Source organism: Pocillopora damicornis, chromosome 3 (genome assembly GCF_964200805.1).
Source record: "Pocillopora damicornis chromosome 3, jaPocDami1.2, whole genome shotgun sequence".
Taxonomy (NCBI): domain Eukaryota; kingdom Metazoa; phylum Cnidaria; class Anthozoa; order Scleractinia; family Pocilloporidae; genus Pocillopora; species Pocillopora damicornis.
This window is the reverse complement of record NC_142672.1, coordinates 27,544,060-27,558,308: the sequence shown is the minus strand read 5'-3', so window position 1 is coordinate 27,558,308 and position 14,249 is coordinate 27,544,060. Positions and strand designations below refer to the sequence as shown.

The window sequence follows — 14,249 nt, the reverse complement described above, 5'->3', positions numbered from 1 at the left end:
GTTTGGTTGAGCCCCCTGACTCCCTCCTGATGTTTAGTTGAGCCCCCAAAATCGGTGGCTCTTGGGAATGTAACGATGTCACATGACCTCAAATGAAAGCTAACTCATTACAAGGGGTGATTAACCTGTTTTTAAAAGAACCAAATTTAATAATTTACAGAAAAGAGCCAGACGTCGAGACTCACTGCAATGGCCGACAGGATGAAGAGATCAGTTAGAAATTGTGCCCCTTTCATGATACCACACAACTTCAGTCTGCCTTCGCCATTTCCTCATTTGTGCTGTTTAATTGAAGCTGTCTTTGAATTCTTTCGAATAGATTAATTTTCTGCCTTTTAACTAGGTACAGTTGTATAGGTTAAGTTTTCATCAGAAAACAATAGGTCTCATCTTTAGGTAATCACTTAACGACTATTGGTATAAATAAAATAGCATTCTATCAAAAATGCTGCGATCTGATTGGCTGCGTTACTTGCTATCTATTCTGTGATAGCTTGTGAGTAGCCTCACATTGTTTGGCTGCGGGAAAATGAAAAGCATTGGACTGAAAAATAAACACTACAACAGATTATTTGCTCTCGATTGCTACGTGTAATAATTGATTAGGGCTTTACCCTCAATAGCTATCACAAAAGAAATCTCGACCTCATAATCTGATTGTTAACCAGAGGTTATTATAACAAAAATTTTTTACTCCTTTCTACAGCTGTTTAGTAACTAAAACAAACACTTTTATACTGTCTGTGTCCGCAGTGTTATTTAATTAACTTTCCAAAGCTTCACAGCAAAGTAGCTTGGGCATAAACTGATCCATGAACCAAGTTTATATTCGAGCCCTGATGATTGCTTGCTTGAGCACCTGTTCAAAAAAAGAAACACAGGTCAACTTACTATTAGCCGAAAAATGGAAAAGGTTTTCGGCGTTTTCATGGGAGCCAGCGAAAACTCATTCCAGGCAACTACAAAGGTGTGTCGTTCGCGGGAGAAGCGCGAAAAAAAATTACAACGTCTTGCAATTTTGAGTAATTTCCACAGCTCGCCTCTCTTGTTTAACAGATTGCAGGCGCGCTTTCTCCTGCTCCTCAAGGATACGCAAAAAAAAAAAAAAAAAAAAAAAAAAGCCGCTTCTGCAGGCCATTCTTCGTAGTCGCTGAGTATTTAAGAAAATACACCATCCAAATTTAACCACCTGGCAAAATCCATCGGGAGCAAAAAGGACAAAACATCGATCAATCTGTCTGGTTCAAATCTCGACTCATTAACGTTACTTTGCCGGTTTGAAAACACATCATTATCTTCGTATGCTGCACAAAAACCTAAACACAGGTGCGATTTGGATTAATGTTGAACAATGTTCAAATCATAACTAAGACAAACTAGGCTCAAAATTTACCATCACCCTCTTCTTTTTCGTAAACGACACTTTGTACGATGCATATCCTTGCAGTATGCCTGGCGCGAGTCATCTATGAACCTAGGGATGGCTGAGTTCACCATAGAGTCTCTGTGGCTCAGTGGTAGAGTATCACAGCCGGTAAGAGGAAGGCCTGATGTTCGACTCCTCATTGGGGTTCAGATCTTTTCTTTGTCCCACGTTCGTGACATGACAAATAACATCTTTCTTAAAGAAAAACTATCTACAGATGTGTCTCCAAAGCAGGTCAACTACCCTGAAAAAGTGTAAGAGCTGCCTTTTCATAGTACGTACCACAATTCAAGGGCACTTTCCTGTTTGAGGCTCGCCTAGCAGGTCCCTGGACATTGCTTCGCTGAGGGCCCGCATAATTAGCCGTATGTGGTCCCTGTGGCTGGATCCACTCAGGCCTTTCGGAAAAGAAAACGGAAAACGATTTACGATTTGTTCTCAAACCACGCCTACTCTGAACGAGTAAACGGAGCTTCGAGCTAAATATTTTGCAATTATTCATCAAACTTGACTTAACACCAGAGAGCAAATTTCAATTGGGTGTCAAAAGTAATCTGGGCTTGCCTTTGTTTTTCTTTACTTCGCTCTGTAATTGGCTCACAAAACTAACGTCATTAGGTCCGTCTGTTGTTTTACTCTCCTGAAATCGGCTGTAGTGATATTAACGAGTCTTTGTTTCACGATACTCGGTTGAATTGCGCTCATAACATTAACCGATAAAAATGTTACAATTTGCTTCAGTGTACATGACCACCGAGCACAGGTCGCCAAACTAGCCACTTTCGCTGCAAATTAAGTCACCAGAAAGTTTGCTATCCGCTATGGCGACTCAAACGATCGCAGATTACAGCGCTGAGTACTTACAGCAGCATCTGTGGGTTAGGTCCCTGTGCATTTGCAGGTTTGGGTCCACTGGGCACACAACGAAGGGGAGAGTGGTAGACCTTCGGTCTAAAAGTGAGAAAAAAAAAACAAATAAACAAACAAAACGAAGTTGGAAGCGAATAAGACTAAGAGGACGTATCAAATAGTGTGTTCTTCTTTGTCGTGAGCATTTATTTGAAAGAGTTCGTGACACCAGTGAGTTTAATAGGGTAAATCTTGTAATTGAGCTCACTCCGTGAGACATTTTTCCTCCCTTGCGGCTGCAAGCCCCAGTACCATTTTGACTGCTTAACAACGAAGTAATAACAGGCCCGAGTTTTAAGTGGGATTATATAAGTTAGAAGCTTGCGACAAATAGTGACAGGCAAAGAAACTACCATCAGCTCAAAATAGAATACAACTTATAATATTAACACGACAAGACAGAAAACACAAAAGAGATGATGAAACACCAAGAAAGGACAAAGACGGTTAGAGGTAGCGAAGGGCTGTCAACAACAAACTTAAAGTAGCCCCTGACGGTTTATTTAGTTTGACTCTAAAATATTTGCTACATGCTCGATATGTGAAATGTTCTAAAATCAACACAAATTTATTTAAGATTAAAATGCTTTGAATAAACTGAACGTTTTTAACTGTCTAAACTTCTCAAAAACCGGAAACAGAAGTTCACTTCTCGGTAAGAGAGCGTGATCAAGTCATGCCAAAAACTCGTTGTTTGCTGCTGTGTTTCCGGATTTCTCTCAATATAAACTGACCATGTTCAGCGGCTTGGACAATAGCAGAGACACTGCGAAAATAATCTATCTACTCCACGCACCTTTTCAGAAATAACTGACAGTTAAAACTCTCCTTATTTTAAGCAAATGAAGATCATCGCAGTATATACTCAACTTAAGCAGTTGAGAAATAAGGCCTGAAAAAAATTCAGGCCTGAACGGGAATCGAACCCATGACCTCTGCGATACCGGTGCAGCGCTCTAACCAACTGAGCTATCAAGCCAACTGGGAGCTGGTCAATTGTGAGTTCGTTATATACCCGTAGATGGAGAAGGTGTGATAAGAATACATGGAAGTCATATATTTGTACTGCGGAAAAGGTAGACATATTCAATTGCACCCTCAATTTAGACGATCGTCTGAAAGCAGCTTTGTCTGTATTTTAAACCCAGTTGACAAATCCGAACTCTTTCAATCAAATTTTCATCTTATATATTAAAACTGGGATACAAAGCGCCTAATCTTCCAGCGTTTTAAAAGGGTCTCCGAAGTCGAGGTCAAGTAAATTTTGTTTACAAAGTTGACAAGAGCTTCGTGTTCAATAAATCGCGCCTATATAAAAAGCACAATTATGAAATAGTAATTATCTTCTGATTACAGACCTTCGAGGGTTTGGGTCTTTTAAAAAGTCTCAAGGTTCAACTGGAAGTTGTAAATTTAACACTAATCAACGTTTGACATGTCCCCGCCACTGATCGCTGATAGGATTTCTAATCAAGAGTTTTCCCTACGTTAATGCAGCATCTCGCAACGGGCACTTGTACAAGAAACGATATATACGCATGAAAGTCATATCTTGCTGTTAGGCTTGTGCAATTAGATTTTATCACAAAAATCACCCAAAATAATTCATCACGCGCATAAATGAGGCATTGGGCATTATCTCAATAAACCAATGCAAATATAAATAGGAAATACAACGTAAATATGATTCGCTTACTGGGCTTGAGTTGACCATGCTGCTCCCCCCGGACTTTTCCTTGACTGCCCACCAGGTCCAGGGACTAAAGTTGAGGATACCTTCACCTTGGCAGGAGCAGGCGATGGTGGCTTGACTTCTGGCTGGGGTGCGGGCGAAGTGGGTGTGGCCTTGACGTGAAGCTCCTCACTGGGGGGTTTGGTCTTAGTTGCAGCTTTACCCTTGTTTTTATTGAGTTGTTCAGTTGACGAGGCAGCTGCAATAGATGGTCCACTACTGTTGGTGGCTCTTGGTTTAGTTTCTGTCTGTTTCTTTCCTCTGCAAATTACATGTTTACACTGAGTTACTTTTTATGTACAGGTAGGTGCTGTTGCTGTACCAAACAAGCTCTGTGTATCATTTCTCACACTTGAAACAGTCCAGTGGAAACAAAAATAATCTTTAGATTTTCAATGCAGTATTAAGGGTGGTTTAATACAAAAATCAAGGCACATTTTGCCAGGCAAACCAGTTGGCTGTTTACGAAACTGAACAAACTGCTGAGATAAAGAGATTTGTGTCTTTTGCTTATAAAAAAAACAGTCAAAACACTCCAATGTGACCAAAAAAACCTACACATTGTTGCCGAAAGAACCTAACCCACACTGCAACATATAAAAAGTTTTAACTTAAACTATACAGCTGTACATACAGGTCAGCTTTGTAAACTTACTTCCCAGGCCCTTTCTTTTTGTCATCATCACCTGCCATTAAAAAACATCACAATGATTAAACAATAAGTTACAAAGGATATAAATAAACATGGAGTGAGGTTCAAGAAATATCAAAATAAAACTGAATCAAATACCTTGCATAGTTACTAATGTGTACCTTTCAGTTGCTTGATCACTTCCCTGGCTTTCCTTTCATCGTGCTTGGTCTAATATTGTAAGAAGTAAATGGAAATAAGTCTATGTATGAGTTAAAAGAACAAAGCTTGATCCTTAGAATTAAATGTTGATACAGGTTCAACAAATGGGAATGGAAGAGATTGTACAAAATTGTTAGATGCAAGTTTTAAATAGTGCATGTAACTCATTCCTTGCATGCCATACTTTCACTCAAGATATTGTCCCTATTTACACAACTACAACATGTTAACTTGAAATACTGAATGCAAAGTAACAACATTAATGATCAACGAGTTATTCATTTTACAAGTGGGCTTGTGAGTCAGAATAAAGAGTACAGTCGTATAACCTGTGCATGACAATGGCAACCATTTGAAATTAAGCCCTGAGGTTCATAAAATTATAAAAGTTGTTGTCTTGTTTGAATACCATCTCATCCTCATCCAGAAAATGATACCAATTGCCACATTGTGTTCTTTGCTTCCTATTAATCCTTAGAATTCTCTGAGACTTTGAACACAGTCAATGGTCATTCATGATCAGTGAAGGCACAAAGCATGTTTCCTCCATGATCATGAAGATATTCACATATATTGTAGCTGATGATTATTTAAATCCCAGTAAAGATACTTACAGAACGAAGGGCCACATCTATGACAACTTCATCCACACCTGGGAACTCACCCATTAACTTTCTCTTCACTGAAATAAGTCATCAAGGAAAAATTTTGAATTATGTACCAAACAGATTTACTAATAAAAACCCTTTACATTGCACTAGTTATAACCACATGTGCCAGTTTGAATTCTGCTTCTTTCACAGCCAGGAAATCACTCTATTTGCCATCACATTTCTTGTCAGTAGTAATCTCTGCCTTATTTTGCGAATGCACTCATATTCAATTTTGTTTCTTCACTAGGGGTGAATGGTTGAAGTACATACACATAATTAATCAGAAAAGAATTGAAAAAATAATGCTCCGCCTGATCATTTTACAAAGATATATTTCTCAAAATCAAGGAATAAATATTTCTTGGATCATTATCACAAAACACATTGTGGGAAATCACCAGACCAACAGTTCCAAATTTCTGTTGTTTTAACATTTTTTTAAATCTGTTTGATCCAGCAAAAATAAAATGCTCAGCACAATTTCATCAACCTTGGTTTAACCCCTTATACTCTAACATCAGCATGCATATTCTCTATACTGTTTCCTATTCATTTCCTGAGGTGCTGACGAGGAGAATTTGTTTTGCAAACAAGAGCTTCTTTAGTTGGTAATCATTTCCCTTATTTTTGTGACCTTGTTGTGTGATTCAGGGATGATATTGTGAGAAGAAATTAGATGTTAGTCACTCTTAGGGGTTAATACCAACTCCAAAAGGAGACTTTATAATACAGCAACCAAAAGGATAAACAGCAAAAGCTAGATGTATCTTCTGATATCTGGCACTTTCATGCCATAAACAGATTTAATTGTGACAATTGGAAAAAAAAAAAAACAGGTACAAAAACAATGCGCACAAGCTCTCATGTCTCTTTCTGTTATGCTTCATTCTCCCCATTCAATCATAAGCTACAACAAGATTGTATGGACACTCACCGTTTTCCTTTTCCTGTTCACTCTTGTCTTCCTTCAGCATCTGTGATAGAATACTATCCACGGGGAAGTCATCATCTGTAAAACTGGCTGGACGCTGAGGTTTCTCAGGCTGATAAAAAAAGCAACAAAAATTAAGTAACAGCCAATGCATGATATTATTTGAGTCATGCACCTAATGTGTACATTTACATGTAGTTTCCAAAAAATATTGTCATCCCTATGGATGATTCTTCATTTCCCCACTACCTAAATTTTCCATTTCAGAGCATCTTTAACTGCCCCTACCAAAAGGAAATTCCAACACTGTTATACCTGGACATTCAACCTTTTTGCAAGATCTACATGTACAAATTAGGTTTAGTACTTGAACTCAAATACTACTGAAAAATTCAATGACATGAAAGTGATGTGACTGACAGCATTTACACATTTTTGCCCATCAGAATTCCTTATTGATAGGTACTGAGAATAAAGAAAACTATCAATTAATGGATCACAAGTTGATCCAATACCAAATTCTCTGAACTGACATCATAAGAATTTTATGGCAGACAGTAAGGAGAATTACTGATAAAATCTTGGGAGTAAAAAAGTTAATACACATACTTAAGTCAAGTACTCAATCTCCTGTTTATTTAAGAGAAAACAAAGGCCTGCCATGCAGGCTCAAGAGTAACTTTCAACAAGGATCAATCATCCACTGCTTTCAAATTGATTATATTTGCTAACCTTTGGTTAAAAATGTTCCCAACAAACAACCCCCACCCCTCTAAATTTCTTCCTTTAAACCCACTTCCCCTGTGGAATTTCTAGTGACCATCTAGATGGATGCGAAAGGAATATATCCTAGTACCAAATGATCACATGATCTGTACCTCAGTCACTTTCTTTGCTGCTGTTGGTCGTGAAGATGAACCTGCTTGGAAAGGGCTAACTCCCCCAAAGTTGGTTTCCTAAAGAAATATGAGAGAAAGACATGATGAGACAACTTCATAATAAGCACAGTATACAGTGATTAAAAATACCTCACATGTATATCTATGCTGTGTTTACATTGTTTCTTTTGGTTGGGAGCTTTCAACCCAGTTAATTTTTTATTTTTCCTTTGTCTCAGACAATCACTAAAAAGTCATGTTCCTATTAATTCAAACCTTTGTTAATTTGAATGTTTGAACCAAAACAAATTTTTCCTGGATTTCCATCATACATTTAAGGTGGCTCCAAACAGCTCCACCCTTAGCAACATTACGTTATTATAGATAATATAATTTTTTATGTTTTTTGCCTTCAAAATCACCAAAACTAACCAAAATGGAATAAACAAGGGTTGGACAATTGTTTTCTGTAGTTAATATCAACATAAAGGTTTTCATTCTTGAGCAAAAATGCTGAAATGTAAGTTGCTCACTAGTGGTAAATTGCTTTCTAATTTGCTTTGGTGAAATCTTTCACAATTTTCACAAAATGTGAAATTTGTCTCACTAATCATTTCAAAGTCAATTTCTTCGTTTTTTGCAAATTTTTGTTCTCTCCCTCTAACTTAAAATTGGTTTTATAATTTTTTTTAATCAGTTGGCAATTGGAAGGGCACTGATATGCTAAACATTCCACCAAATCCTAAGAAATTCTACTGAGAAGGAGACCCAATGAATCTCACTCAAAAGATCACTCTTCTTTCTACCAAACCATTACATCATGAAATGAAGTCCACCACAATTATTGATATCTAAGCATACTCAAACTTTTAAATCTGCCTTGCCTTCTTCCATTCTTTCCAGCCCACTTGGATATTATCACTCAAGATCAGTTTTTGTTTTAGTTCTGAATGAAAGACAGCTGTTGTATCAAGCCTTCTCCTCTTTCACCCACCCTCTTGTTTATTTTCTTTCATCATGTTGACAGGTGACTGGAATGAGGACTTCTAGGTAGGTTGCAAGGATATGTTGGCCTTTGGGTAATGTGATTACTGGGGGCTGGCTGGACACACAGGGAATCCCAATTTAAGCAAGGGAGCAGTTAATTGTTGTTATTGTTTCATTTTATCCTTAGTAACATTAAGAAGTATCATTCCATCCTCACCAACTGATTTGAAGGAGCTCTATTGCCTGACGATCCCTATAACCAAATGTGCAAAAAAGCATGTTAAGTAATTATTTTCAATCCAACATGCTACAGAATATAAAGCCAATTGATAGTGTACATAGTATCTGTCAGGAGCTCCATTGTGGCTAATCATTTACAACGAAAACTTAAATAATGCACAATCCATAAGTATACTTGTTTTGTTATTAAAATGTTTATTTAACAAAAGTAAGACTCAAGTTAAGTGAGCTGGTAGATCAAAGTTCTACTAAAACAGAATACTGTAGACACTGAAAATCAGTTGTCAATATGAACTGCTAAAGGAAATATGCAATTTGACTTCATGCCTTATGTTACAGAGAGATCATAATTATTTATAGATATCAGCTGAATGTTGCTGTATGATATCACAACCACAACAAAAACAGTAAATCAAAGTACAGTCAAACCAGTATTAAGGGGTCACCCATGGGGAATGGCTACAGTATTGTGCAAAAGTAATGCAAACACCTGTCGACGAAGTTTGACGAAATTCCTAGCTTTTCGACGAATTCTTGACCAAAACCAAACTTCGACGACATTTTGCGAATTTTTGAGGCATGTATTGTTTTGAACGGCTTGAACTTTCAGCGACATATTCCTTGATGGCATTAATACGACTGGAAATTTTGAGTGAAAACTCGTTCTATGCGGCGAATATTAGGGGCGATAATTTGTTGCAATTGTTCATTCTTTCAAAAAGATTTGGCTGAATTTGTGGTTTGGTACTGCTCTATGTAAAACTCCCATGGAATTTCCCGCAACAATTTGAGTCCACCGCGTGACCTATGTTGTTTGCAACCATGGCAACACTCAGTGTATCAATTGTGTCGATGCGTTTGGGATCATTTACGTAATCTACTTTTAGTATTCATCGTGGCCAAAGTTTCAAATTATTCTACAAAAAAACAAAAAAGCCCCTCCACAAGCAAGGCCTCCACCCAGCTGAAATACCGAAAGCGTTGAAACACAACTGGTTACTAGGTTTTACTACGCACATCATTTGAAAGTTGTGTCTCGCCAGTTTCGTGGTAAATTTACCTTGATCGGGAAGACCTCAAAAGCTGTCTATGGAAGCGAACAGTGTATGTAGAAACTGTGCAAAATAAGCATTGGAAAAAGATGCCAGAATTTACGCAAAAATAGGGCAACGTGACCGAAATAATAGTTGTTTCAGCTGTCACTTGCTAATATTCAGTATTTTGTTGCCAAATGTAAAGTATTTCACACTTTTATTACCATCTGATTGTGTAGGATCAAAACGAACAAAGAACGCTTAAATGCTAAAATACTGCATGCGCTCTGAAGCTCGCGTTTTATATATATATATGTATATATATATATAAAACGTCTGCAAGCCGATTTTCGCATGGAACAGTGCTCAATACGTTGAAGCAGAGCAGAATAAATATTATGAGAGGAAAAAAGGACGCAACTACATTTCCTGACAAGCCTGTTTCGTGGGGTTCTTCAGGGGTTTAATGAAAGAATATTCATGTGACTATCGTGTATATACTGGGAAAATTTAGCAACAGCTGAACTCTAAAGTTTTTAAGTTTACCGCGTATTATGTAAATTTTCCCAGTATGTACACGATAGTCATATGAATATTCTTTCATTAAACCCCTGAAGAGTGAAGCGATTCACGAAACAGGCTTGTTGGGAAATGTAGTTGTGTCCTTTTTTCCTCTCATAATATATACATACATATACATATATATACATATACATATATATATATATATATATATAATTTGCAAAATGGAGAATGTGCTTCCGTTTTCAACGCTTTATTCAAGACCCGACGCGTTTCGGCATTTGCCATCCTCAGGGGCCTTAACATGCAATTGTTACAGAGTCGTAATTGGTTAATTGTGAGATATATATATATATGACAGTATGTAACAATTGCATGTTAAGGCCCCTGAGGAAGGCAAATGCCGAAACGCGTCAGGTCTTTAATAAAGCGTTGAAAACGGAAGCACATTCTCCATTGTGCAAATTATATATATATATATATATATATATATATATATATATATATATATATATATATATATATATATATATATATATATATATATATATATAAATTGTGAAGAATAAATATTTCCAAACAAACATGGGTATAATGATATCTGGAAAGCAATCAGCGATATGGATGCCATCTATTTGCGTAGCGATTGAGAACGAATAAACAAGGAACACATTTCTTGATTGACAACGTTTGAAAACACTCAAAACACATTCTCTGCTCTGTCTGGTTTAAAAGCGGAGTACTGAAGTTAATGTTTAAAACTATTCCAATCATTTGAGAGTTTATTTCCACCAAATACATGTCTCTTTGTCGCAATTGCTATGTTTAGTCTCAAAAATTAAGTGTCTCGGTCGTGGTGAAAAAGGTTGGAAATACGTTTGATAACATTTTGTGTTGCTTACATGAGTAGTAAACAAACTCGATCACTCGCAGACAGCTACCGTCAGTTCGAAGCGAAATTTCGAACGCTAATGATCGAAGAGACACTTTCCGCCACAAAATTTTCGCTTCGTGGCGAAAATTAATCAAAAAAGCATCCTTTGTTCAGACGAAATGTCACTTAACAGGCCTCGAACTTTCGATCGAATTTTCGTTCGAACTTTCGACGAAAGATCATTAGAACAAATAACGAAATTTGCCGAATTCGGCTTGCATTACTTTTGCACAATACTGTAAGTAACAGCTTAATACAGGGTGACTGCTTAATACAGGTCCCACAGAATATGGTAATATATAGAAACAATTAAAAAACATCATTTTATGTCACAACTGACCACTCAATGCACAAGAATTTGCTTAATAATTCTACCATCATTGATTTTAGGAGATGGATATGGATTAAATTTTATGTGGAACATTACTCTTAGTTCTATTTAAGTGACAGTTCACTACACAAAAAGGCTGTTAGGACTCAGTTATGGGTGACCATGACTGCATAAAAGAGGTGGCCACTTTAAATAGAGGTGAAAATTCTAGTAATTAAAGGGTAAAAATTGTGGGACTTTCACAACCATTTGCTGCTGTAGCAGCTTTGGACTTCAGTAAAATTATTCTGAATAACCCAGGATAAGACACAAACTAATGCCTTACACTTAAAACATGTTGTTTTCATTTATTTATAAGTTTTCCCAAACTTAAATTTAAGTTTTGTGCAAACATAACATCCATTTTGAAATCAATGGCGATCTTTACAGTCTGATTGGCTCCAATGAGTTTGATTCATTCATAAATTATGATGTACAACTTTTCTTGCCGTAAATGCAACTTTTGCCCATGCCAAGTTTTTCACAAACCAGCCATTAAATCAGTAAAATATTGACCAGAGTCCTCAACACAAGGCTGTATTTTGGTGTTAACTTGATCAGATGTTTTCCAAATGGTTGTAATAATGTGGTATTTGAACTTTGTGTTTTACAAGTTTGGTCCGAAATCCAACTTATGATTTCAAGTTATGGTACCTATAACTTGTTGGCTTGTTAGATATGAAAACTTGCTGATGATTTTGAAATCTTGCGAATACTTTTGAAATCTCGCAATTGATTCCAGACCAAATTACATTTCAGTCCACTCAATAAACATTACTCAGTACAGTGAGCTCTCATTAGCTGCTTGTTATTTTTTCCTAGTTCAGATTATGGTAATTTTCAATTTGAATTTAAATCTATGACCATTAACCAAATAGTGTTTCAAATTATGGTTAATTTTACCTTAAACTGAGTCAAAGGAATTGCTTCTGTTCTCTTTAACCTGGGGTCCTCCCATGTTGTCTTGTGTGTAGTGTGATCAATAAAGTAGCTGTAAAAACATGACCAATAAAATAAATATCTCATAAACATACATGACTTCTGTAAAAGTAAATCAATAAATCTCCAAAATTGATTGTAGTGTTCTAAGTGAATAAAATCAGACAATCTCTTTTCTTCCAATTCTAACCCCTGCCCCCCATTTTTTTTAACCAATAAGCTAACTCATGGTACCTCAGTCATTTCATAAAGAACAATAACTCTCAACAAAAATAATTTTGTAATCCATTATTTAGTTTTGATAATAAGCATCTTCACTAAAGGCCAATAACAATATTTTTTTCTTTCCTAACAAGCAATTTTCCCTTTCACTCCCAAGATCTAAATATAAATTCTCACAACTCTCTGACAAACATTTCTCAGAATTTTGGATCTGGGAAATTTACCACCAGATCACACAACATCCCTTGGTAGAATTTTATATTTTTCCTATCAACCCTCTGCTTAACAATGCATTCACAGGTATTATAGGGAGAAATACCTGACTGTCTCTCCCATGAGTAAAATGCTTGTCTGACTTATGAAAATTATAACCAGAGATAGTTTGCTTGTTTATTGAACTTAGACTTTTCAAAACTCTGCTGTAAGGTAGATGCATAAATTGACATTCTTTGAATATGTTATCAACAAGTACATTCAATTACTAATATTTTGTAAATGAAAAATCTATTGACATAGAATTCTGAAAATGATCGCTAGTTACGATAAAGACAAATTTAAACAAACGTTAGCCTGCATATTTTAAGAATATCTACTGATGCTAAGATCAAAGAAGGAAATAGTGCAGGAAAGATTTCCATGTAACCCTGCACTATTCTAAAACAAAACATTAGTCTATAATGTAAACTTTTATTTTCATGATTGTCTCATTTTTTTGATAACTCTATGCATAATGAAGTATGGGGTTTTTCGGACATCTCGCCGATAGTAGGCTCACTTTTGCATCGAAATTAGCCAAAAGTAAACCAAGCAGAACATTTCAAAATCACGACGAACCTGCATCTGTTAGCTAAAGATACAATGAAACTGTTTCTCTTGAAATCAGCATAGGTGATGGATACTCTAGAAAGCTCTAAAGTAATATGTTTCTCGCAATAGAGAAATATTCTGCTTGGCCATCTGTTCAAAAAAGCCACACAGCGACAGCGAACTTAAATGCTTGCGACTCATCCGGATCAAAACGCAGGTTTTTTACCGAAACTTTACATTACGAGTCAACAACCATAGATTCAAAGATACTTACTATCTTCCGATGTTACCATCATATCTAGCCTCCCAGCCTGGAGGTAAAGGTTGATTTTGCCATGGTTGGAATTGTGTCCAAGCGTTAGCCATCTTTGTTTTCACTTCTGACAAAAACAGCGCAATTGTCACTTCATGTGATTCAACTGCAAATATCCCTTATGATGCTCGCGAGGCGACGCCCACTAATTACCTACGACGACAAAAAAAAGTGCATATAAAGAGCGTAATAATGTTTGTTCTTAAGTGTTCTCCAGTTAAGTAATCTAAGGAATTTCGGCTAACGAAACTGAAACTGTAGATTTTGAACATGATATGTGATGACTTGATCTTTCCCGATTTTGCTCGGCAACTTTTACTGAGCAATTGTTGGCGTTTGGAGCAACTGATATCCGTGAATATCACCCAAGTCATATTACCCAATTTTCTAACCTTAGGTCCACTATGGAAATTCAATTCAAGATGAGAGAGCGCCTTTTTTTATTGTTACAGAAGTAGGGAGAACAATCAAGAAAACATTCCAAGCAGAAAAACAGCTG

General features: G+C 36.6%; 1 protein-coding gene across 1 annotated transcript; it reads right to left on the bottom strand.

Moving 5' to 3' along the window:
- Window positions 1-263: 263 nt before the first annotated feature.
- Window positions 264-13,806, bottom strand: LOC113666412 (uncharacterized). Its single transcript, XM_027182188.2, has 12 exons — window positions 13,712-13,806; window positions 12,373-12,460; window positions 8,587-8,622; window positions 7,383-7,460; window positions 6,508-6,616; window positions 5,535-5,602; window positions 4,881-4,929; window positions 4,723-4,753; window positions 4,032-4,328; window positions 2,291-2,377; window positions 1,709-1,824; window positions 264-859 (listed from the first exon to the last, which is right to left on the bottom strand). Exons 1-12 carry the CDS (start codon window positions 13,801-13,803, stop codon window positions 780-782), a joined length of 1,131 nt encoding a protein of 376 aa, XP_027037989.2. The 5' UTR covers window positions 13,804-13,806; the 3' UTR covers window positions 264-779.
- Between the last annotated feature and the right edge of the window lie 443 nt (window positions 13,807-14,249).

Coding starts and splice junctions, on each gene's coding strand:
- LOC113666412 (XM_027182188.2), bottom strand. CDS start 13,803: ATGGCTAACGCTTGGACACAATTCCAACCATGGCAAAATCAACCTTTA. Junction 7,461..8,586: donor GAGCTCCTTCAAATCAGTTG/GTGAGGATGGAA, acceptor ATATTTCTTTAG/GAAACCAACTTTGGGGGAGT. Junction 6,617..7,382: donor CAGCAAAGAAAGTGACTGAG/GTACAGATCATG, acceptor TTTTTTTATCAG/CCTGAGAAACCTCAGCGTCC.